A 26,371-nucleotide genomic window follows, 5' to 3' on the forward strand; every position below is an offset into this window, starting at 1 on the left:
AAAATCCAAACAGCTTAATAAAGCAATCACCAATGAGAAAACCAGCATATCTTCTCCTTTCAAGAGAAAGAGATTGCGGGAGGACGACCCTGAGGGGGGGCAGAGCTCTCCGGAATCTCTTCTCTTCCGGGATAGCCCCCCACGCTCTCAGATTACTGATCATTTTGAGGAAGACTTCACCGAAGTCAATCGTAAGAAGCCCAAAAAGAAAAAGAAGCAAAAGGTCCTCTGCGAGGGTCCCCCTCTTCAGGGAAACACAGGTATTTCCCATGCAACATCTGCCCGGGGGGTCGACACCTCCCAACCCCTAACTGAATCACAAGAAAACCAGACAACTCAACAGCCACTACCACCTGCCAATACACACACACACACAAAACAAAGACCCCGAAGAAAACTTCTTTACCAACCCAAGCAACCTCCTCCCTCCTTCTTAGAGTTCCCCGTGGTGGTGCAGGACCTGAAGGAGGGCCCTGCAACATTGCAGGGACTCGGCCTCAGGAGGAAAAAAACTTTTGACCTTGCCATCGGCGAGGTCAAAGAAATACGCATGCTGGCAGCTGGGAGCGTCCTGGTAGGGTGCTCCTCAGCATCACAACAAAACAAGCTATTGAGGCTGGACTCGATCGGCGGCATCAAAGTGAAATGCCACCGTCCGGAGGTAACAACCGAAGGTGTCATTAAACGCATACCCACAATACATTCAGGAACAGACCTGTCTGAGATGGCAGTGGGCGTGCGCGTCCGGATGGAGGATGGGAGTCTTGTAGAAAAGGGCCCCTCCTCGGTTCGATCTTTTCGCCGTCTTCTCCTTAGGGATGGGAAACCGTCTCAGGCGGTCCGTGTCACGTTTACAACGGCAATTCTTCCAGACAGCGTCGTTCTGGAGAGTGAGGTGTACGGCGTCGAACCCTACACTCCTCCAGTGCGGCGCTGTACGAAGTGCCAGAGACTATCGCATCTAAAACAACAATGCAAATCAAAAGTGCAGATCTGCCCCCGATGTGGCTCCAAGGGCCACGACGGAGCGACGTGCACCAAGGCCAAACATTGCGTAAACTGCAAGGGCGAGCATTCCGCCGCTTATCTTGGATGCCCGGAAATGAGACTGAGGCTGCAGGCCAATAAGATCAGGTCGGCAGCATACATACCATATTCTGAGGCCCTGGATCGGGCGCGGCGCGAGCTCGCCAAACAACAAAATAAAACAGCGACTGCCCCAGCGGAAATGAGGGACTCCTTCTGGCGTCCCCCTCCGCAACCGATCCGGCGGACCTCACCCCCCCGGTCCGGGTACTCTTTGGCTGTCTAGAGACCCCCCCTGGGTGGGCAAGTAAATAAAATACAAGAAATCAAAAACAAAATGACCGAACATGACAATACACTCCTTCCAGTTCATGCGGACAGTTCTGCTGCAACCGCGAAGCACCAAACAACTTCGCAAAATCCAAATCCTGGCCCCCAGGCGCCCTGTAAGTCTCAGACGGCTCGGGCAGAGGCGCCGCTTCATGGGACCCCCGGGTTAAAGGCCTCCCTCCTACGCAAAGCCCAGAACAGGAAGGAGGACTCGAAAGAAGAGCAGCTCTTCGAGAGGTTGATGGGGAGAATGGAGGAGGGATTGGCCCAGAGATTCAGAGAATACAAACTTAAAACTGAACAGGAAATAAAGCAGCAGATGAGGGAGGAGCAGGAGAAGGCAGAGCTTGAGCTAGCCGACGCTGCACTAGATAAGCTAAAAACAGGAGAGCAATATGCAAATTTAAATGAACAACAAAGAGGCCTTCAAGGTTTCATCGAGCAGTGCCTCGGCTTCATGGTTAAGGCCAGACAGATGCAGAGTCCTCTCGACCTGATCGACTCCCTCTCAGCTACATACACACAACTCTCCAACACCAAGGTTGAACGCTTCATTCCGGGCGGCGCCACTCTGGCGCTGGGCGCTCTTGCTGGTGCCAAGCAGTTGTCCGTGACGGATATGAAAGCTGTTAAAACCACTTTTTAACCTATTTTAAATCTGCCCTTTAACTTACCTTCTTTGTGCGTGTTAAAATGGCTGAACAAGGTGAAAGCGGTCACGGATTTATCATATTACAGTGGAACTGTCGCTCTATCAACTCTAACTTCTCTCAGCTATATAATTATATATCAAATCACTCTGCTGACATCTTAGTTATCCAGTCAGTCAAGAGAAAACGCTCCCTACTGCCTTCTATAGATGGTTTTGACTTCCCTCCCATAGTAGAGCAAAAGGGCTCAGGGCAACTCATTCAAACAGCTATTTATCTAAAGTCTTCCTTAAATTACAAACCCTTTGCACCTCTCATCCCTAGTTCAGAAAATCTCAGTACATGTGCTGTTGAAATCGAAATAAAAGGATCCAAAAACCTCAACATAGTTAACATATATTACCCCCACGGGTGTAATAAAAAAGGAACTACCGACTGGCTAAAATCCCTGGATCATGGCAGGGCACACTGGTGCGTGATGGGTGATTTTAATAATCACCACCCTCTGTGGGACTCTGCTAACCCTAGATACAAACATGCCAATAGCAACCTTGCTGACGTCATTTTGGAAACTGACTTTTGTATACTAAACGATGGCTCGGCAACCAGACTTCCAGACAGAGCTGACCATTCCCCGTCAGCAATCGATCTCTCCCTTTGCTCAAATGCCATAGTCACTGACATCGACTGGAACGTTTTCCCGGACGCCCTCGGCTCCGATCACTTACCCATTGTTCTTACCTTCCGCCACTTCGCCCCTAATCGCAATAACTCGGAGGTCAGAAAAAAGTACAATTACAAACAGGCAAATTGGGACAGCTTCCGTGCGGAGCTCGAGGGTGTCAGGGAGGAAACTCTCCTTACGGATGACATCGAAGCCTCTTACAATAACATACGTCAATGTATACTCACTGCTGCCAATAATCACATTCCGCTTAAATCAGTAAATCCTAACTGTAAGGCCAAAAGGAATGAGTGGTGGAATGCAGACTGTGATGAAGCCTTGGCAAACAAGCGATATCACATTAGGACATATCTCAGGCACTGCTCAGACGCTAACTTCACGAATATGAAGTCAGCTGAAATACAATTTAACCAGATCACCGCTGAGGCTAAACTTCAAAACTGGGAAAACTTTGTCCACAAAGAAACTAAAGATTACAAAGACTGTGGCAAAATCTGGAAGAAAATCCGCAGATTTAAATGTAGATACAGAACTAAAGAAAAGCCACTACTATCGGGTGATAAAATGACCACAACTGACTCTGAAAAGGCAAACCTATTAGCAGATACCTTTGCCAAAAATAGTCAATCAAAATCCCTAGATACTGAACGACTCAATTATAGGTTAGATCAGGAGAAGGGTTTCACATACCCCCCAGATGACAACCAGTTGCCTATAAACTGCATGTTTAAGGCAAAAGAAGTCCAAAACGCCATCTCTTCTGTGAAAGACCCAAAAAAATCCACAGGTTTAGACCCAATATCATATCACATGATAAAACATCTACCACCTAACTTTGTTAAGTTGCTCACTCAGTTTTTCAACCTATGCTGGTTAAAGGATACTATCCCCGCAGCGTGGTCAGACTCACAAGTAGTAGCAGTATTGAAGAGCGGAAAACCGGGCAATCTACCTGGCAGTTACCGCCCCATATCACTAACCCCCCACCTCAGCAAGATCTTTGAGCGTGTGGTGAACCAGAGGCTGGAGTTCCACCTCAATAAACACAATATCATTCCTACATGCCAGGCAGGTTTTAGGCAAGGTCGTTCGTGTGCGGACCACATTGTGCACGTCACTGAAAAAATCAAAAAGACCTTGGCACATAGTAATAATTCTCTTCTTGGAACCTTCTTTGATATTAAATCTGCGTACGACAGCGTCTGGCATGCTCGTCTACTCCTAAAACTCGGCAGAATCGGTGTCTCTGGCCACATGTACCAATTCATCAAAAACTTCATCAGCAATCGCAAGATGTCTGTCCGGGTGGGCTCTTCGGTGTCCGAAACCCATGCGCTGGACATGGGGGTTCCCCAGGGCAGTATCATCGCGCCAAACTTATTCAGCATCATGCTCTATGACATTACTTCTGTTAAGGTTGACGGTGCCAGTGTACTTCTGTATGCGGACGACCTCGCCTTAATAGACACTAATAGACCACGCCATAACAGAGTTACCAACACTGTTGACTTATCTTCTTACCAAACTAAAATCGACAACCTCTGTCAATATATGTACACCAACGGCTTCCAACTAGCCTCAAATAAAACAGTCTTTCTTGTTGTCTCCCGTAGACAACTGTACAGGAACTGCAGTATAAAGATAGGTTGTGATATTATCAAACCGAGCTCAGAAGTTAAGTTCCTCGGCGTTATCATCGATACCCGACTTAACTGGACCAGTCATATCGAACATCTGATCAATAAGGCCAACAAGGATCTTTATATCATACGCTACCTGGCGTCCCAATCCTGGGCCAGAGGGCGTAAGTGTGTCACAGAGGTAGTGCGGGCATTAATTCGCTCCCGCCTCCTTTACGGGTGCGAAGCTTATTTCGCGACGCGCCCGGCGCTCATGAAAAAACTGGCTATTATAGAGTGCAGGGCGCTCAAAATAGCTCTGGGACTCTCCCAACAAGCGAGTAAGAGTCGAGTCTACAGCGAGTGTGGGTGGCTGCCCCTTGTGGATGAGATAAAACTCCGTTCAGCTCAGTATGCTGTCAGAGCCCACGCGGTAGAGAACTCTGCCTGCGAGGTCCTGACTGACTTTTTTCCTCAGCACCAAAATTATGAGGCCAACACCAAACATAGCACTCAACTCTTGGCCAAAACGCTACCCTTATCCGACACAGTAAACCGCATTCTAGCCGATAGCGGGGTGAAGGTCAGTGAGCTGGCCAGGGTCCCCCCGCCCTCCTACCCGCCTTGGCTTGAGGAAACCCCTACTATCATATACGACAGTGAAGATAATACTACCAAAAAAGATAACCCCGTCTACCTAGCTACTGTTACAAAAGAAACCCTAAACTACAAATTCTCGGAGCATTTAAAAGTCTTTACTGACGGATCCAAATTTGCAGACGGCAGCGTTGGCTGCGCCTTTGTGATCCCAGATCTCAAAATCTCAAGGAAATATACTCTTAATAAAGACATCTCCATATTCTCAGCCGAGCTATTTGCCTTGCTCATGGCATGCACTTTTATAAATGACCTCCCAGTCACACCGCGTGCGGTAGTTTTCTGCTCTGACTCGCGCTCTTCATTACAAGCTCTGCATCGAAACACATCAAATCGGGCAGAGCTACAAAGAGAAATCCTCTTTATATGTCACCAGTTAATCTCATCCGGCACATCCGTATCATTTCTCTGGGTCCCCTCTCACGTAGGGGTCCGGGGAAATGAACTGGCGGATGTCGCTGCCAAAGAAGCGGCAGAATCTAGCCCAGCTAACACTAACATCGGCTACTCAGTAACCGAGTTCTACAGTAAAATCCGTAAACTCATTCGAAGTCAGTACGTAACATCTCTGTCCTATCAACCCATTGATATGAACGATCTACACCCCGATCTCCCAACAAACCTCCTCACTATCTTCAGACGCCTCCGTGCCGGCGGCTGCCGCTTCCATATCTTTAACAAGTCCTGCCATTGTGGAGAACCCTATTCATTTCAACACATTTTCGCTCCATGCGCTACAAATAGAATTACCTTTAAAACCTTATATGACCATATGCAGCTCCATGGTCTGAGTCCCCAGGATTATTTGCGCAGTAGCAGTTCTCTAGGCTGGTCACACAGCTTGCTGCTGTGCCGACTGGTCAGGGACTCGGACATGGGGCTGTGGGTATAACTAAGCCCAGATTATCACATCAGCGTGTTTCAGTTTGAGGTCGAGTGGCTCCCGCCATCCCTCCTGATTCCAGCGACTACCCTCTAGACAACATATCCTCACCCAAGGCCCACTAGTCGCCAAACTGTACATATTGTTTTTATTACCACGGCCTTCGTGGCTTACATTTTAATCCTTTTATTTGTAAAAAGTTTTGAGATTTATTGTTCGTGTTCCTCTTACTTGCTCATCTATTTGGTTTTATTGGTGATCCTGAAAGGTTCCACTTTTTAACTCGATTTGAATTAAAAAAAAAATCATTTTACAAACCCGTTATTCAAGATATAGAATACAGACTTATAATTCTTACCAAGAAACATCTTAACTACTTTTCATTTTAACAAATTCCACAGAGCATTATCAACTCAACCCCACCCCCTGCCCTCCTCTCCTTATTTTTTGTTTCTTTCTTTCCTCTTTTTGAAAGCGGACAAACACTCAAGTCCTTAATGGCTCAAAACCGTAGGACTTTTAATATTAATTTTAACTTAACGGAACCAAAATCGGTTCAGCGCTGCGCGCTGAGAGCACGTGTTGAAATATCTCATCGATGAGGTTGTGTCCGGGGTCTCTCTGAATAAGCCCACCAAATTTGAAGCAGATCCATCGAGAACTTTGGCCGTGCATCGCGCACAGACAGACACACACACAGACACACAGACACACAGACACTAGTCGTATATATATATATATTTTTACAATAACAAAAGCCCCCTCTTAATCTCACGTGTATGCACTAACCTCAGGCTTTCAATCTAAATGGTCCCCATTGCATTAATTGTTACTAATTAATGTCACTGCGGGATCCCTTTGTTGATTGTCCCCCTCCCCACTGATCAATTGTAAGAATCAAAACCGTGTATTTTGCATTCTCTCTCTCTCTCTCTCTCTCTCTCTCTCTCTCTCTCTCTCTCTCTCTCTCTCTCTCTCTCCACACACACTTATAATCCGTTTTTTTCTACTTGTTTATCATTATTAGAATTTTGTATTAGATTTTAGGACAGGTTTTAAGAAAAGACGTAGCCTTAAACCTATATATCCTTGGAAAATAAAGTTGCATCATCATCTCAGTCTATTTCTGTCGCACGCACGCGCGCACACCGTGACACACACACACACACACACACACGTGCCTTTCCATGCGCCCGCTCAGTCACACACACACACACAGGCAGACAGACAAAGACAGACTGAGACATGTGCTCCTGCAAGCTCCCAGACACACACCCACACACACACACACGCACAGAGAACGAGAGAGATTCATCCACGTTCCCACATTTGCGGAAACCGTCATACAGATGCCCAATCTACCACCCACACTAATTGGTACAAAAAGGTCAGCGCGTGGCCCCATTTTTAGTTAAATGCTAGCTAGCATCCCCCACAACTCATTAGTTTTATTTTATTTTATTTGTTTGCTTAACGCCCAGCCGACCACGAAGGGCCATATCAGGGCGGTGCTGCTTTGACATATTATAACGTGCGCCACACACAAGACAGAAGTCACAGCACAGGCTTCATGTCTCACCCAGTCACATTATTCTGACACCGGACCAACCAGTCCTAGCACTAACCCCATAATGCCAGACGCCAGGCGGAGCAGCCACTAGATTGCCAATTTTAAAGTCTTAGGTATGACCCGGCCGGGGTTCGAACCCACGACCTCCCGATCACGGGGCGGACGCCTTACCACTAGGCCAACCGTGCCGGTACAACTCATTAGAAAACAGCAATATGTACTAGTATTAACTATTAAGCCATACAGTACTCTCTCTCTCTCTCCCTCTCTCTCTGGCTCTCTCTAACCAATGATTATTACCATGACGTATATGATTTAAAGTAGTCCCTCGTCTGGCGGGGGCTGGTTGAAAAATAAGTTGCTTGTATGCTTATGCCGCCACAGCCCTCGCAAATATGGACTTTTCTTAGTATCTTACCCAAGCCCGCAAAACACATGAAGACACACAAGAGACAGAGACAGACACGAGACAGACAAGAGACAGACAAGAGACAGAGACAGACAAGAGACAGAGACAGACAAGAGACAGACAAGAGACAGACAAGAGAAAGAGACAGACAAGAGACAGAGACAGACAAGAGACAGACAAGAGACAGACAAGAGACAGACAAGAGACAGAGACAGACAAGAGACAGAGACAGACAAGAGACAGACAAGAGACAGAGACAGACAAGGGACAGACAAGAGACAGAGACAGACAAGAGACAGACAAGAGACAGAGACAGACAAGAGACAGACAAGAGACAGACAAGAGACAGACAAGAGACAGAGACAGACAAGAGACAGACACGAGACAGACAAGAGACAGAGACAGACAAGAGACAGACAAGAGACAGACAAGAGAAAGAGACAGACAAGAGACAGAGACAGACAAGAGACAGACAAGAGACAGACAAGAGACAGAGACAGACAAGAGACAGAGACAGACAAGAGACAGACAAGAGACAGACAAGAGACAGAGACAGACATGAGACAGACAAGAGACAGAGACAGACAAGAGACAGAGACAGACACGAGACAGACACGAGACAGACAAGAGAAAGAGACAGACAAGAGACAGAGACAGACAAGAGACAGACAAGAGACAGAGACAGACAAGAGACAGACAAGAGACAGAGACAGACAAGAGACAGACAAGAGACAGAGACAGACAAGAGACAGACAAGAGACAAGAGACAGACAAGAGACAGACAAGAGACAGAGACAGACAAGAGACAGACAAGAGACAGACAAGAGACAGACAAGAGACAGACAAGAGACAGACAAGAGACAGAGACAGACAAGAGACAGAGACAGACAAGAGACAGACAAGAGACAGACAAGAGAAAGAGACAGACAAGAGACAGAGACAGACACGAGACAGACACGAGACAGACAAGAGACAGAGACAGACAAGAGACAGAGACAGACAGTAAACAAATAAACTTGATCCCACAGAGGCAGTCACGCAATGACACGGGGGATAACCGGTCAAAGGCCGAACAGAAGCCGAAGGCCGCTCATGACACGTGTGAAGGCAAGTTTTGTCTGTTTTCTAGGTATTGTTTGATTTATGTGGGGATTTAAGGTAAGCTACTGATTCAGCGATGACTAAATTTGTTTCTCGATGCATAAAAAGTCAGGGAGCGATTGATATTTGCCCGTAAATAGCCTTCAAAGCTGAAAATGTCCGCGATCGAGCACCGGAAATGGCTGTTCGATGGGTTTTGCAAGTAGAAATGTGCTTTATTTCACCAAATCAGCTCGTATTTGGTGTGGGTACGGGATTCTAGAGGACGAAGGAGTCATAAGAGGTGCAAAGAAGTGCTATTTGGGAGTAGAATAAATCTTCCGAGACAGTAGACAAGAGAAGGTCATATTTGAGAGATGCGCGTAGGCCGATTGTCTTTCCGACAAGCGAATGATACAGCAGATTAACCATTCGTTTTGACCAGAAACCTAGTCTCTAGTTTTTACGAATGAGTTTTTTAATTAAAACAATCACGAGAACTCTCTCGCTTAGCCTAATGGCTGTTCGATGGGTTTCGCAAGTAGAAATGTGCTTTATTTCACCAAATCAGCTCGTATTTGACATCGGTTTGGTATATATATATATATTTTCTAATCCTACCGCGAACTGGATAGCAGACGCGGCACGACTGTTGCACCACACTTTGAAGTAATCCCACACTTTGAAGTAAATTACTTCAAAGTGTGGGGATGTGCCCCACACTTTGAAGTAAACTCAGTTTTTACTTCAAAGTGTGGGAGGATCTTCCCACACTTTGAAGTAACTTGCTTCAAAGCGTGGGACTTTTGCATGCCTGTTTGAGCCTGATGATTTTGTCCAAAAAAATGGCAGTCTTTTGGATGAGTGAACAGAAAAAGTGAGCGAGCCAAGAAACAGTGATGTTTGTTATCAGGCTTTTAAGCAATGTCCCATTGTTGAGTGTGACGAAAACTCGTGGTGACGATTTTAAAACATGTTGGGTCACGCATGGTCCAATCTTACATGGTCCAATCTTACATGGTCCAATCTTACATGGTCCAACCTTATATGGTCCAACCTTACATGGTCCAATCTTACATGGTCCAACCTTACATGGTCCAATCTTACATGGTCCAATCTTGCATGGTCCAATCTTACATGGTCCAACCTTACATGGTCCAACCTTACATGGTCCAACCTTACATGGTCCAACCTTACATGGTCCAATCTTACATGGTCCAACCTTACATGGTCCAACCTTACATCGTCCAATCTTACATGTCCAACCTTACATGGTCCAACCTTACATGGTCCAATCTTACATGGTCCAACCTTACATGGTCCAATCTTACATGGTCCAATATTACATGGTCCAACCTTACATGGTCCAACCTGACATGGTCCAATCTTACATGGTCCAACCTTACATGGTCCAATCTTACATGGTCCAATCTTACATGGTCCAATATTACATGGTCCAACCTTACATGGTCCAATCTTACATGGTCCAATCTTACATGGTCCAATAATATATATATGGACCATGTAAGATTGGACCATGTAAGATTGGACCATGTAAGGTTGGACCATGTAAGATTGGACCATGTAAGATTGGACCATGTAAGATTGGACCATGTAAGATTGGACCATGTAAGGTTGGACCATGTAAGATTGGACCATGTAAGATTGGACCATGCGTGACCCAACATGTTTTAAAATCGTCACCACGAGTTTTCGTCACACTCAACAATGGGACATTGCTTAAAGCCTGATAACAAACATCACTATGTTTCTTGGCTCGCTCACTTTTTCTGTTCACTCATCCAAAAGACTTTGCCATTTTTTTTGACAAAATCATCAGGCTCAAACAGGCGATGCAAAAGTCCCACGCTTTGAAGTAAGTTACTGAGTTTACTTCAAAGTGTGGGAAGATCCCCCCACACTTTGAAGTAAAAAATGGGTTCACAGTCGTTCCGCGTCTGCTATCCAGTTCGCAGTAGGATTAGAAAATATATATATATACCAAACCGATGTCAAATACGAGCTGATTTGGTGAAATAAAGCACATTTCTACTTGCGAAACCCATCGAACAGCCATTAGGCTAAGCGAGAGAGTTCTCGTGATTGTTTTAATTAAAAAAACTCATTCATAAAAACTAGAGACTAGGTTTCTGGTCAAATCTGCTGTATCATTTGCTTGTCGGAAAGACAATCGGCCTACGCGCATCTCTCAAATATGACCTTCTCTTGTCTACTGTCTCGGAAGATTTATTCTACTCCCAAATAGCACTTCTTTGCACCTTTTATGACTCCTTCGTCCTCTAGAATCCCGTACCCACACCAAATACGAGCTGATTTGGTGAAATAAAGCACATTTCTACTTGCAAAACCCATCGAACAGCCATTTCCGGTGCTCGATCGCGGACATTTTCAGCTTTGAAGGCTATTTACGGGCAAATATCAATCGCTCCCTGACTTTTTATGCATCGAGAAACAAATTTAGTCATCGCTGAATCAGTAGCTTACCTTAAATCCCCACATAAATCAAACAATACCTAGAAAACAGACAAAACTTGCCTTCACACGTGTCATGAGCGGCCTTCGGCTTCTGTTCGGCCTTTGACCGGTTATCCCCCGTGAATGAGGATGATCCCTGAAAAACATGAATTCACCCCTTCAAAATCTTCTACCGCACAACAAAAACAAACGTCCGCTGAAGAGTTCATGATAGGGCTAGGTAAAAAAACGAATGCTAAAAGAAATCAAAGAGCACGCATGCAAATGCACGCTCGCTCGGAAACACACACACACACACGCACACGCACACACACATACAGACAAGCACGCACGCACACACACACACACACAAACACACAGATCTCACTCTCTCAAAATATATTCGACCAAGTCAATGTGAACCGTTTTTTCGATTCAGAAGAAACACGTCCGTCATGAAGGTACCAATGCAAGGGAAATAACACAGAAGCATCGTGAGAAGTTTTATGGCATGGATTATTTCCCCGGCCCTCCCATGATATTTTACCAGATGGCCGTTATTGGCATTATTTCGCTCTTTGAGGTCAACTTGAAGTCATTTCTGGGACTCAAACAGACACAACAATTAAATCACACACACACACACACACACACACACGCACACAGACAGACAGACACACAGGGACAGACGCAGACGCAGACACACACACACACGCACACACATGGACATACACACAGCACAGGCACACATGTGCACTCCCGCTCATACACACACACACACTTTAAAATCTGTATACATCACACCTTGCATTGAGGGATTCATCACATAGTGAACAACCTGTGCTTACAAAGTGACGGCACAAATAAAATACTTGGGTCGTTGAAGGAGGTACCACTGTATTCAGCATACCTGCCAAACAGCTTCAAAACACAATACTTACCTGTCTTACCTTTCCAAAAGTTAAAACAACTGGATTGTTGAAACAAAACCTAACAGCTGAGCATTAAAAACAAGACTAATTTTAAACATACAGGTATGCAACAAGTCTGTACCTACGGATGCAGATGTGACATTCCAATTCAAAAACCCAAGAAAAAGAATGCATGGAAGCCTTAATGTTTGTAAAAATGTCAGCAAATGTTCAAAGATTAAAGCAGTCCTTGGCTTCACTTTTAACGCCAACAAGTGAAACATTCTGGCAAATCTGCCCAAAGTTTTTCGGCAATTTGCAGCATCCCTGGTTTTCTGAGAATACATTTTTTGTCTGCATCTGCTCGTACATGGTCTAGGCTTGGTGTCACAAGAACCAGTGAAATTTTGAGCTGTTATCCATTCATTTAGAGCTAGGTTCAACCAACCAATAAAATAACTTTACCAAGCAACCAAACAACCTGACAGCCAAGCAAGCAAGCAAGCTGCAGGGCTTCAAACAAACTGAGAGACTTCGAAAAAGTGAGCACTCCTCATAAAAACATGTTTGCTTGAGTATTTTAGTGCTTTTTTGACAAAGTGCCAAAGGGTGGCAATAGGTTGTATTCTTGCTGTGTTGTTTTCCGGTGCAGGGATCTACAGTCACAAAGCATAATCAGCAGTCTAGATCATGGATGGCTGTAAGTCCCCCACAGGAGCCTGCTCTACCGTGTCTAATGTGGCTAGTCTTGTCATTCTTTCAGTGTTTGAGCCTCATAAGGGCATTTATGCATGCATGTGTGCATGGATGAGGATGGGTGGATGAGTGACTTCATTATACCGTGTTTTCTACCACACTGTGCTGATTATAAATCTTGTCTTGTGTCTTAATGCGATTAGATTACCTGCAGAAGTAAACTATCCAGAGTGCAGAAAAAGATCTGAGAAGCAAAGGGAAGTAAGCGCTCTAAATGCATACGCCACTTGTAGTACAGTACCCAATATTGACGGACTGTGTGATGATATCTTCTGCTATGGTCTGTTGAGACAGTGATATCAAAATCGAGACCGGAGGGTCGAGATTTTGATATCACTGTCGAAACAGACCAATAGCAGAAGATATCATCACACAGTCAGTCAATGTTAGATATATTGCTAATTCTCTGGACATTTTGTATTTACTGTAAAGAAATTACAAAAGTATTTGTCTCAGTTTTGGATGTTCCATATCCCTCCCTCTGATTATTATTTCTTTTTGTTCATTCACTCTTTTCTTGTACTTTTCAGTATTTAAAAATGTCTTTTCTTTGAAAAAGTCTTTAGTCACTTGCTCAACTAAATTCTGGGATCATTACATTTTCATATATATATATTTGTTTGTTTTTAAATTCAGCCTTTAGGTGTTTTTGTTTTTGAAGTGGGGAAACAATAAAGAGGTCGTCGATATCAAAACTGATATCGACGGAAATGTCGTCGATATCACTTTTACAATGAGCTCAGTTTTGCCCAATTGACCAATGGAAATCCACGTAACATATGAAATAGCAATATTGAGAGTTATGTGGAACCAATCTCCTGGCACCTGAGGGAAAAACAAGCACTGAAATGAACAAACGCTTAGAGCGCTTACTTCCCTTTGCTTCTCAGGTCTTAAAACAGCTTCTGACTCATTTGTTTAAGATTACTGTGAAACCCCATGACCTCCACAAATCTGAGATAATCGGGTCTTCAAAACAAGAGTTTAAAATGAAGTTAGATTGACAGAGGTTATGAACAGAAAATCTAAAAAATAAAAATAAAAAAAAAGTCTTGGGGGACCTTAAAAGGGGTTCCACTGTTTTGCGTTTAAGCATCATATTCATAATCTCCATGTGTTTGTGCAAGCGTGCGCGTGTCTGTTGTTGGATGAGCGACTTCAGCAATGCCAAGCTATATTCCTTTTGTTCTACCACACTGTGCTGAATAAAATCTTGTCTTGTGTCTTGCGATTAGATTGTACCCACAGAAAGAAACTACCAAGAAAAAGATCTGAGAAGCAAAGGGAAGTAAGCACTTTCTTTCTTTCTTTATTTGGTGTTTAACGTCGTTTTCAACCACGAAGGTTATATCGCGACGGGGAAAGGGGGGGAGATGGGATAGAGCCACTTGTTAATTCTTTCTTGTTCACAAAAGCACTAATCAAAAATTTGCTCCAGGGGCTTGCAACGTAGTACAATATATGACCTTACTGGGAGAATGCAAGTTTCCAGTACAAAGGACTTAACATTTCTTACATGTATACTGCTTGACTAAAATCTTTACAAACATTGATTATATTCTATACAAGAAACACTTAACAAGGGTAAAAGGAGAAACAGAATCCGTTAGTCGCTTCTTACGACATGCTGGGGAGCATCGGGTAAATTCTTCCCCCTAACCCGCGGGGGGTGAAGTAAGCGCTCTGGAAGCAGATATGACATGTGTGGTTGGTTGGTTGGTTATTATTTTTAATCATCTCTTCAGCTGATATTGCTATTCGAGAACAATGCAAGTTATATCATGCATGTGTAATAGAGTAAATGAGAGTTATGCGGAAGCAATCTCCTGGCACCTGAGAGAATAACAAGGATTGAAATTAACAAGTGCTTGGAGCGCTGACTGCCCTTTGCTTCTCAGATCTCAAAGCAGCACTCTGCCTCACATGTTTAAGATTATACAGAAAAAGAAATAGATAAAATCAATAAAAAAAAACCACCCACCTGATAGGACTGAGCCTGGAGTCAGCAGGTGAAGAGCGGGGGTTGCCTGGGTAGGGGCGGGGCGCCACAAGGCCCATGTTCCCTGAGGCCGTAATGTCGTGCGCAAAGAGCTTGCCCAGAGGAGAGGAGGCCGCCCGCCCCGTGGGGCCACGCAGGTCCATGAGGTAATGAGTGGGGGTCAAACCCCGAGGCAGACTGGGCGAGGCCGACCCGTCTCGGTCCCCCCGAGCCGGCGGCGTGTTCGCCACGGCAGGGGAGGTGGAGGTACTACTGTTGTTTGCCGATGAGGTACCGAGGGAGAGAGGTATACCCGTTGCGAGTTCGCCGGCGCTGCTTCCGGGCCGTGATGCCGACTCCATCTTGTCACTGCCAGCGCTCTCGCTCTCTACACTGCTGCCGCTACGGGACAGTTTCTTCACAGACAGGTCAAAGGGCTCGTTGGCGCCCGAGGTCGGCACGGCCACCAAAGAGGCGGGGAAAGAAGAGGAAAATGAGGTCAAAGGGGTGGTGTTGGCAACGTCAACAAGAGGTAGAGAAGAGGGCGCGCAACACCGAGGCAGAGGGGGGAGAGCCGTGGGGAGTGGGGGGTGGGGGTGAGGTGAGTGGTGGTGGTTGTGGCCCTGAGCCGTTAGGTAGGCCAACACAGAGGTATTGCGAGGGCCCGTCATCGCTGGTCCTGAGGTACTGGTGTCCATGAGAGGTAGCTGAAACGCTGCGTGAATGTACGTGGGGGGTGCTGGGGCCCCCATCAGACCTTGCAACAATTTCCCTGAATTGAGCGCCACACGCTCCAAAAACGGTGCGGCCATGGCCCCCGAGGAAGAGCCCAAGGGGGGCGACTCCTTGATCAAGGAAGTGAGGTAAGAGCGTTCCATGAGAACTTTCGAGGTCAGTAAGCCGGCCTCGTCTCCCTGCACAGAACCGATGCTGCTCCCCCCACCACCGCCCCGGCCCCGGCTCATCGACCGGGGATGCTGGAAGGCGGGGGTGGGGGTGTCATGATCTGCAGCCCCTGAGGTAAGTTTGCCGCCACGTTTGACCGTCCACTGGCGGCCGCCCCCTCCCCCCGTAACAGACCCCACCCTGTCCCCGTTCCTGCTCTTAGCGTAGCGAGGCTCAGGGAGGTGCGGGTGAGGGGGAGGTAGAGCGAGAGAGAGGGGAGGGGGGGCGGATGAGGGTGGGACCAGGCCCTGAGTGTCTGGGTCCTGCTTGGCGAACAGCTGTCGCAGGAGTCCTGTGCGGCTGCCGGGCGGGGAATTCGCCTTTGCCGCTCCGCCTCCCGATCCCAGCACTGACGCCAAGTTGGAGGACAGGGAGGGGGAGGAGGGCGAAGAGTTGTTGTTGTTGTTGGTGGTGGTGACGATTGCAGTAGCCGCTGTTCTGCCACCATCACTCCTTGGAGAAGACACTGACGAGGATGGCGAAAGTTTTTTCCTCTCACTCACGTCCTTCCCACCACCATTTCCACCACCACTGCTATCGCCGGACGGAGAACTTTTCCCGGAGCCGTCTCCGGTGGTGGTTTCCTCCATTCGCTGAAGTTCCTCACGCGACAGGAACTGCTCCACCGAGGTGGGCCCATTCTTGGGCTTTTTGGGCGGAGGCATGATGCTCCACTCAACAGCTAAGATGCCGAAAGCTCAGGTGAGAGGCAGGGTGACAAGATATCGCCCTGCTGCGGTTGTGAAGATTATGCGTGTGGTGGTGGTGTGAGTGGTTGCTGTCGTTATAGTTGAGGTGGTGGTGGTGGTGGTGGTGGCGGTGGCGGAGGGGGTGAGGTCCGCAGCCTGAGGTGTGATGTGTTTTGACAGCCATACTGTGCTCATCTGAAACAGGCAAGGAATACACGATAAGTTTGATGGCTTCAACATGTACGTTAAGCAGAAAAACAAGCAGAAGATGATAACAGATGAAGAGCGAACAAACAAAAACAAGAACACAAGAAGGTGAAACAGTACTGCGCAATCTGCAACAAGAATGGAGATGAACAATCGGCATTCAGGCTACCTTTTCTGCCTTTTACATTTCTTTTGTAAAGAAGTGTCAAACACACACACATGCACACACACACACACACACACACACACACACACACACACACACACACACACACACACACACACACATATATATGCCATGATGAATGCAGGGAAACAGAAGTCGGAATTGTTCGCTGTAATGTAAAGAGCCGCATACATAATCTCTGACACTTTTGGCAATCTGGCTTTTCAAAATGAGGTACTATCTGCATATTACACACTTTCCATAAACTCTGCAAGTTCGAGATCCATTGGAAACACGAAAAGAAAACGACGCATTGTAAAATGAACATTAGCAAGCAGGATGTGGAACGCTCAAAGGGAAGGAACCGCTGCCATCTTTTCAACTATCCCTTTTCCAGAGTTGCGTCCCTTGGCCAGGCGCACCTTTGGCTTGAACTGTGGAGACGGTGCAGTGTCCCAATGACCTAAAAACAACAGTAGGCGAGCAAACAGATGAAAACGGCAAACACCACACAATACGGGATAGAGGTTCGCCGGCTGTGTTCGGGTCGCTGTGACAGGTCAAACGCACAAGGCTTTCGTAACGTTCGTCAAGGTTGCGTACCAATCTGTGTCTGTGGGCTCTCTCTCTCTCTCTCTATCTCTTTCTCTCTCTATCTTTCTCCCCCCCCCCCCCATCTCTCTCTCTATCTTTCTCTCTCTCTTTCTCCCCCCCCCCATCTCTCTCTCTTTCTCCCCCCCCCCCATCTCTCTCTCTCTTCCCCCCATCTCTCTCTCTCTTTCTCCCTTCCTCTCTCTCTCTCTCTTTCTCCCTCCATCTCTGTTTCTCTCTATCTCTCTCTCTCTCTCTCTCTCGTAATAAAGTTCGTTCGTTCGTTCCCTCTTTCTCTCCCTCCCCCTCTCTCCCTCCCCCTCTCTCCCCCTCCTTCCCCCCTCTCTCGCTCTGCTGAGCGCTGTGTAAAGATTTTGTTATCCCATAACTGTGACAGTTGCGTGTTGTTCTGCACCTATTCGTTTTCATTTCAGTTCCTGGTTGTTGATAGCATTAGGCAAGCCGATGTTTTGCTGTTCACCCTAGTCAGTGAACTTTCTGTTCTGAGTCACAATTAAAAACGTTCGCTTGCTTGCTCTCTGTCCCAGGTAGGTGATCGCTGTTTCACAAAATAAATGGCCCTGTCTGTTTCACCAAATTGCAGCTGTGTTTCAACGCAACATTCATGTGTATGGTAAATACACTGCAATAGCTTTTCATGCTGCTGTCTAACCAAAGAAAAAATATTTCATACTGCTAGATATAAAAACCTCGCTTCACATTTTTGCACACCCCACATGAAATCATGACACACACCTGTGAAAAACGCTATAGTACATGCAGTTTGTAAGAGCCACTGTAAAAACTGGTCAAATTGCTGTAAGTGTAAAGCATGAAATCGATTATAACGCCACACACAAGTCAACACGTTCCGTCCTGTAGGTTATTTCACGTCACTATTGCCAACTTCTGAGAAATCGATCAAGCGAAAACTGGGTGAGCTTTTTCTCCTGTACCAAAAACAGGAACTTTTTCCTTCTTCCTTCCAGTAGCATGCATACGATTGGCTCACCAATGTTGTCACTATTTCTTCTGTCAAAATCCAAGTCTAAAAGCTAATGGTAAACAGTGGAATCTACTTTTTGAATAAAAATGAGATCTGCAGAAATCCGGTGTTAACAGGGAGGTGGTTATAGAATGGAAGTAAATTTGTATTTGGGTCTTGAAAGGCGAAGTTTTGTGTCTTAAAAAGGGTTGGCTGGTGGGTGTCTTAAAAAGGGTTGGCTGGTGGGTGTCTCAAAAAGGGTTGGCTGGTGGGTGTCTTAAAAAGGGTTGGCTGGTGGGTGTCTTAAAAAGGCTTGGCTGGTGGGTGTTATAAAACGGGTTGGCTGGTGGGTGTCTTAAAAAAAGGCTTGGCTGGTGGGTGTTTTAAAAAGGCTTGGCTGGTGGGTGTCTTAAAAAGGGTTGGCTGGTGGGTGTCTTAAAAAGGGTTGGCTGGTGGGTGTCTCAAAAAGGGTTGGCTGGTGGGTGTTTTAAAAAGGCTCGGCTGGTGGGTGTTTTAAAACGGGTTGGCTGGTGGGTGTCTTAAAAAGGGTTGGCTGGTGGGTGTCTCAAAAAGGGTTGGCTGGTGGGTGTTTTAAAAAGGCTCGGCTGGTGGGTGTTTTAAAACGGGTTGGCTGGTGGGTGTCTTAAAAAGGGTTGGCTGGTGGGTGTTTTAAAAAGGCGTGGCTGGTGGGTGTTTAAAAAAAAGGGTTGGCTGGTGGTTGTCTTAAAAAGGGTTGGCTGGTGGGTGTTTTAAAACGGGTTGGCTGGTCGGTGTCTTAAAAAGGGTTGGCTGGTGGGTGTTTTAAAAAGGCGTGGCTGGTGGGTGTTTAAAAAAGGGTTGGCTGGTGGTTGTCTTAAAAAGGGTTGGCTGGTGGGTGTCTTAAAAAGGGTTGGCTGGTGGGTGTTTTAAAAAGGCGTGGCTGGTGGGTGTCTTAAAAAAGGGTTGGCTGGTGGGTGTCTTAAAAAGGCTTGGCTGGCGGGTGTTTTAAAAAGGGTTGGCTGGTGGGTGTTTTAAAAAGGCGTGGCTGGTGGGTGTTTTAAAAAGGGTTGGCTGGTGGGTGTTTTAAAAAGGCTTGGCTGGTGGTTGTCTTAAAAAGGGTTGGCTGGTGGGTGTTTTAAAAAGGCTTGGCTGGTGGGTGTTTTAAAAAGGCTTGGCTGGTGGGTGTTTTAAAAAGGCTTGGCTGGTGGGTGTTTTAAAAAGGCGTGGCTGGTGGGTGTTTTAAAAAGGGTTGGCTGGTGGGTGTTTTAAAAAGGCTTGGCTGGTGGTTGTCTTAAAAAGGGTTGGCTGGTGGGTGTTTTAAAAAGGCTTGGCTGGTGGGTGTTTTAAAAAGGCTTGGCTGGTGGGTGTTTTAAAAAGGCTTGGCTGGTGGGTGTCTTAAAAAGGCTTGGCTGGTGGGTGTCTTAAAAAGGCTTGGCTGGTGGGTGTCTTAAAAAGGCTTGGCTGGTGGGTGTCTTAAAAAGGCTTGGCTGGTGGGTGTTTTAAAAAGGCTTGGCTGGTGGGCGTCTTAAAAAGGCTTGGCTGGTGGGTGTTTTAAAAAGGCTTGGCTGGTGGGTGTCTCAAAAAGGCTTGGCTGGTGGGTGTCTTAAAAAGGCTTGGCTGGTGGGTGTTTTAAAAAGGCTTGGCTGGTGGGTGTCTTAAAAAGGCTTGGCTGGTGGGTGTCTTAAAAAGGCTTGGCTGGCGGGTGTTTTAAAAAGGCTTGGCTGGTGGGTGTTTTAAAAAGGCTTGGCTGGTGGGTGTCTTAAAAAAATGGCTCTACTGTATTAAAGCCTCTAAGAACAAAAGCCTAAAAACAATACAGTATGCTCCAAGAGCTCGTAGGTTGGAGAGAGACAGAGACAGAGAAATGGAGAGAGAGAAATGGAGAGAGAAATGGAGAGAGCGAAAGAGAAAGAACAAGAGAGAGAGAGAGAGAGAGAGAGAGAGAGAGAGAGAGAGAGAGAGAGAGAGAGAGTGAAAAAGTGAAAGAGAGAGAACAAGAGAGAAGAGAGGGAGAGAGAGAGAGAGAGAGAGAGAGAGAGAGAGAGAGAGAGACACTCAAAGAGAGAGAATAACACACACACACATACACACACACTCATAAAGAGAGAGAGAGAGAGAGAGAGAGAGAGGGGGAGAGAGAGAGGGGGAGAGAGAGAGGGGGGAGAGAGAGAGAGGGGAGAGAGAGAGAGAGGGGGAGAGAGAGAGGGAATTACACACACACATTCAAAGACAGAGAGAGAGAGAGAGAGAGAGAGAGAGAGAGAGAGAGAGAGAGAGAGAGGGGGGGGAGAGAGAGAGGGGAGAGAGAGAGAGAGGGGGAGAGAGAGAGGAATTACACACACACATTCAAAGACAGAGAGAGAGAGAGAGCGAGAGAGAGAGAGAGAGAGAGAGAGAGAGAGAGAGAGAGAGACAGAGAGACAGAGACAGAGAGAGACAGAGAGAGACAGAATTGAATTGAACTTTATTTAACAAGGATTAAGATTTAAGGCTACGCCTTTTCTTACAATCTGTCCTTGGGACGCATAGACACACAATAAAAAATAAAAAAAATAAAAAATAAAAATTTAAAAAGTTAACCAACAAAAGGAGGTCGGAAAACTTCAGCACGTGATAATAAAGATGACGATGATGATGATGATGACGATGATGATGATGACGATGATGATGAAGATGAGGCATGAAGAGCATACAGTCATATGTGGTTATTCATAAAATCAAATGCATACTATGCAGGTAATTATAAATACAAGCTGGTAGCATGAAATCGAACATGTAGCAATAGTACAACAAAAATATGTTCAGAACATACAATGCACAGCATATCTTTGACGTAGAGAGAGGGAGAAAGAGAGAGAGGGAGAAAGAGAGACAGAGAGGGAGAAAGAGAGACAGAGAGGGAGAAAGAGAGACAGGGAGGGAGAAAGAGAGACAGAGAGGGAGACAGAGAGACAGAGAGGGAGAAAGAGAGACAGAGAGGGAGACAGAGAGACAGAGAGGGAGAGAGACAGAGAGGGAGAAAGAGAGACAGAGAGGGAGAAAGAGAGACAGAGAGGGAGAAAGAGAGACAGAGAGGGAGAAAGAGAGACAGAGAGACAGAGAGGGAGAAAGAGAGACAGAGAGGGAGAAAGAGAGACAGAGAGGGAGAAAGAGAGACAGAGAGGGAGAAAGAGAGACAGAGAGGGAGAAAGAGAGACAGAGAGGGAGAAAGAGAGACAGAGAGGGAGAAAGAGAGACAGAGAGGGAGAAAGAGAGACAGAGAGGGAGAAAGAGAAACAGAGAGGGAGAAAGAGAGACAGAGAGGGAGACAGAGAGACAGAGAGGGAGACAGAGAGACAGAGAGGGAGAAAGAGAGACAGAGAGGGAGAAAGAGAGACAGAGAGGGAGAAAGAGAGACAGAGAGGGAGAAAGAGAGACAGAGAGGGAGACAGAGAGACAGAGAGGGAGACAGAGAGACAGAGAGGGAGACAGAGAGGGAGAAAGAGAGACAGAGAGGGAGACAGAGAGACAGAGAGGGAGAAAGAGAGACAGAGAGGGAGAAAGAGAGACAGAGAGGGAGAAAGAGAGACAGAGAGGGAGACAGAGAGGGAGACAGAGAGGGAGAAAGAGAGACAGAGAGGGAGACAGAGAGACAGAGAGGGAGAAAGAGAGACAGAGAGGGAGACAGAGAGACAGAGAGGGAGAAAGAGAGACAGAGAGGGAGACAGAGAGACAGAGAGGGAGACAGAGAGACAGAGAGGGAGAAAGAGAGACAGAGAGGGAGACAGAGAGACAGAGAGGGAGACAGAGAGACAGAGAGGGAGACAGAGACAGAGAGAGGGAGACAGAGACAGAGAGAGGGAAAGAGAGAGAGAGAGAGGGAGAAAGAGAGACAGAGAGGGAGAAAGAGAGACAGAGAGGGAGAAAGAGAGACAGAGAGGGAGACAGAGAGACAGAGAGGGAGAGAGGGAGACAGAGAGGGAGAAAGAGAGACAGAGAGGGAGACAGAGAGACAGAGAGGGAGAAAGAGAGACAGAGAGGGAGAAAGAGAGACAGAGAGGGAGAAAGAGAGACAGAGGGTCAGACAGTCGTTGCTGAACATCGCAGCCTCATGCAGCGTGGTTAGCCTAAACGTAAGTGTGGCATGTACATGTATGTCCCCAAAGCCAGTGGTGTGCGCCAAATCGCACAACTGGGGATAGAGTCGCACACACACACACACACACAAACATACATACACACACACACACACACACACATACACACACAAACACATACATACACACACACACACACACACATACACACACACATACACATACATACCCTCACCACACACACACAGAGCTAAGGATGAAGTCGCACACAAAATCAATAGTGGAGCTGTCGACACCAAGTGGTATTGACCTCAATTCAACTTCATCACACTGCCGCTGTGGCCCTACTACTAAACAGGGATAGAAAAGACTACATGCACCCCCTCCCACCCTCACTTTGGTAACCCCCCCCTCCCTCCTCATTCTCTCAATATCCTCCTAAAACATAAAATAATCTTGTGGCATCGACCCGAATTCAACTTCACGACATTGCTTATGTGGCCCTACCAAACAATGTTAAATGAAACTACCCCCCGGATCTTATCCGCCCTAACTCTAGATCTCGCCCTCTCCCTTCGAAACTCCTACCCCACGTCCCCCCCCCCCCCCACCCTAAGACTCTCACTATTCTCCTAAAACATAAAACAATCTTGTGGCATCGACCTGAATTCAACTTCACGACACTGCTTACGTGGCCCTACCAAACAATCATAAATGAGACTCCATTCACTCCCACCCCCACCCCCCACCCCCACATCCCCTCCTCATCTTATCCGCCCTTACTGTATATCTCGCCCTCCCCCTTCGAAACTCCTAACCCATGCCCCCTCCCCCCCCCCCCCCAACACACACACCCTCATTCTCTCACTATCCTCCTAAAACATAAATCAATCTTGACTTGTGGCATCGACCTGAATTCAACTTCACGACATTGCTTATGTGGCCCTACCAAACAAGGATAAAAGAGACCACATGCACACACACACACACATCCCCCCCCCCCCCCCCAAGCATCTTATCCGCCCTAACTCTAGATCTCGCCCTCCCCCTTCCAGACTCGTACTGAAGGTTAAATACAAAATAATCTTGTGGCATCGACCTGAATTCAACTTCACGACACTGCCGATGTAACCGAACTAAACAGGGCTAAACAGGGACCACATGCATACACCCACCCCCCCCCCCACCCACCCACCCACCCCCTCCCTCTCGCCCCCTCCTCCTCCCCATCAGGAGTCTCCTGTTGGTGCATCCACTGCAGCCTGTCTCTGGCTATGGTCACATAGGAAATAATCACGTACTTGCAGTAAAATTCAACTTCACCGGCAACGCTGCGGATGTGGCCCCACTAAACATGGATCAAAGAAGCTGCAGGCAATCCACCCTCCCCCCTCCCCTCACGCCACCCCCTCACACACAAACTCCCTCATCTTTTGAATCTCTGACCGTCTGCCTTTACCTATTCGTGTACAATACATTGGGGTGTGCACGTTAAAGATCCCACGATTGACAAAAGGGTCTTTCATGGCAAAATTGTATAGGCATAGATAAAAATGTCCACCAAAATACCCGTGTGACTTGGAATAATAGGCCGTGAAAAGTAGGATATGCGCCGAAATGGCTGCGATCTGCTGGCCGATGTGAATGCGTGATGTATTGTGTAAAAAAATTCCATCTCACACGGCATAAATAAATCCCTGCGCCTTGAATATGTAAATAAAAAATAAAAATAAATCCCTGCGCTTAGAACTGTACCCACGGAATACGCGCGATATAAGCCTCATATTGATATATTGATATTGACACAGTCGAATGGAAAATGATCTTGTACTTGCAGCCAAATTGAACTTCACGACAGCGCGGATGCGGCCTTACTCAGAAATCAGGACTCAGGACTGTTTTATTTCAGCCCATAGCCCATAACTATGGTGATACACCATGACAAATCCAAATGCATTAAAAGCACCATGTTAAAAGAGACGACATGCATCCCGCTCTCCCTCCTCACACACACGTACACCCCACTCCCTCGTCCTTCCTTGCCTATACGAGGGCGTTCATTTTGACATACCCCAGTCAACGTGTTGGGGTGTGTCATGGACAGCTGGTATAAGAGGATGGTACAATGTGCACAAGACATGATGAGGAGGAATTTTTCCAAAAACTGGAGTAGACAGATTTAATTGGCTATGTAAGTGTTGTAGAAAACCCAGGTTGCAAAACATAATCGGCCACGTAGAAAATGATATTGTAGTATTGACCTCAATTCAACTTCATGGCGCTGCGGATGTGGCCACCATACTAAATATGGATCTCTTTGCTATGGTCAACTTTGAAATAATCTTGTAGCATAAGTATTGAACTGATTTCAACTTTAACAACACTGCGGGTATGGCTCTATATATACTACTAACTATGGATCAAAGAGACTTACATGTATCCCCATCCCCCCCCCCCCCCCCTGGCGCTCAAATGTAGAATAACATGATGTTATTGCAGTTTATCTCAGGAAGCAGCAAGTGGAATGCATGTCCAGTAAAAATATGGAACTACTCTCTCTCTCTCTCTCTCTCTCTCTCTCTCTCTCTCTCTCTCTCTCTCTCTCTCTCTCTCTCTCTCTCTCTCTCTCTCTCTCTCTCTCTCTCTCAAGAAGAAACAAACCATCTAAAGTACTCATTATCGTTTTGGATCAGCATCTTTGGCATTGTCGTCCCGAGGCTAAGGTTCCAGTAACTACAATGTCGGAAACTGTCATTCAATCGACGATGCCTGCTGCGTTGCCTCTAACAAGGACCTTTCTGAGCGGGGGCAAGACAGAAAGTTGGGTAGCACCATAGCTCGGTCTCCTCCCGTTGGAGGGCGGGCGGGGGGGAGGGGTGTTTGTGTGTGTGAGGGATGGGTTTGGGGGGGGGGGGGGGGGGGGGGCGAGGGATCATATTCCATCTTTTCTCATTCCATCGATTCATACATAGTCGGGAGACCGTATCGTTTAAACACAAGGTCGTTATGCTATCGACTCAGACCTACCTCCTTTTCTACGATATGTCCGCGCTACATAAGGCAAAATGTCTAGGTAACATGAGCTTTAATTGTGTTATATAATTTGCCAGGGCTATGTTTTGCTCACTGCGGCTCGTTTGAGGCTCACTAAATACCCAACGTTTGATGCTTGATGACTTTAAGTAACTAACCACTGGGATAGTTTGTTGTTGTCGTTGTCGTCATCGTTGTTGTATCACATCATTTGAACGTGTTAGAACTGAAAAAGAAAGACATTCGTGTTGGAGCGAGAGAAAAGGAGGAGAGACGATGCACAGAGAGAGAGAGAGAGGGAGAGGGAGAGAGAGGGGGAGGGAGAGAGAGAGGGTGAGAGAGAGAGCGAGGGTGAGAGAGAGAGCGAGAGTGAGAGAGAGAGAGAGAGAGAGGGGGGACAAGGAGAGTGAGACACTCTTGGAGAGACAGGCAGACAGACAGACAGAGATAGACGGAGACAGACAGAGATCAACGCAACAGCACACGCAACGCCAGACAAACCTCTCAGCTGAGCAGCAAGAGCAAATCGATCGGCCCCAAAATGACCTCAGCGCAATTCTTCCGCTTCCAAGACTATCAGCGCGCTATTCTATCTGACCTGATCAGAGGCAGGTTCGATGCAAGGGGGGAGGGGCAAGGCTGAAGAGGAGGGGGCGGGGGCGAGTACATAA

The 26,371-nt window shown here is 46.7% G+C and overlaps 1 protein-coding gene across 3 annotated transcripts in view; it reads right to left on the reverse strand.

Moving 5' to 3' along the window:
• The window catches only part of LOC138953858 (estrogen receptor-like), a 171,882-nt gene that overhangs the window by 142,466 nt on the left and 3,045 nt on the right, over positions 1-26,371 (reverse strand). For all 3 annotated transcript variants that reach the window (XM_070325818.1, XM_070325817.1, XM_070325815.1), the window contains exon 2: positions 15,033-16,858. In XM_070325818.1, the coding sequence (XP_070181919.1) occupies positions 15,033-16,639 (1,607 nt within the window). In that variant the 5' untranslated portion in view covers positions 16,640-16,858. The remainder of the gene's footprint in view (positions 1-15,032; positions 16,859-26,371) is intronic.

Source organism: Littorina saxatilis, linkage group LG17, assembly GCF_037325665.1.
Source record: "Littorina saxatilis isolate snail1 linkage group LG17, US_GU_Lsax_2.0, whole genome shotgun sequence".
NCBI classification, from domain to species: Eukaryota; Metazoa; Mollusca; class Gastropoda; order Littorinimorpha; family Littorinidae; genus Littorina; species Littorina saxatilis.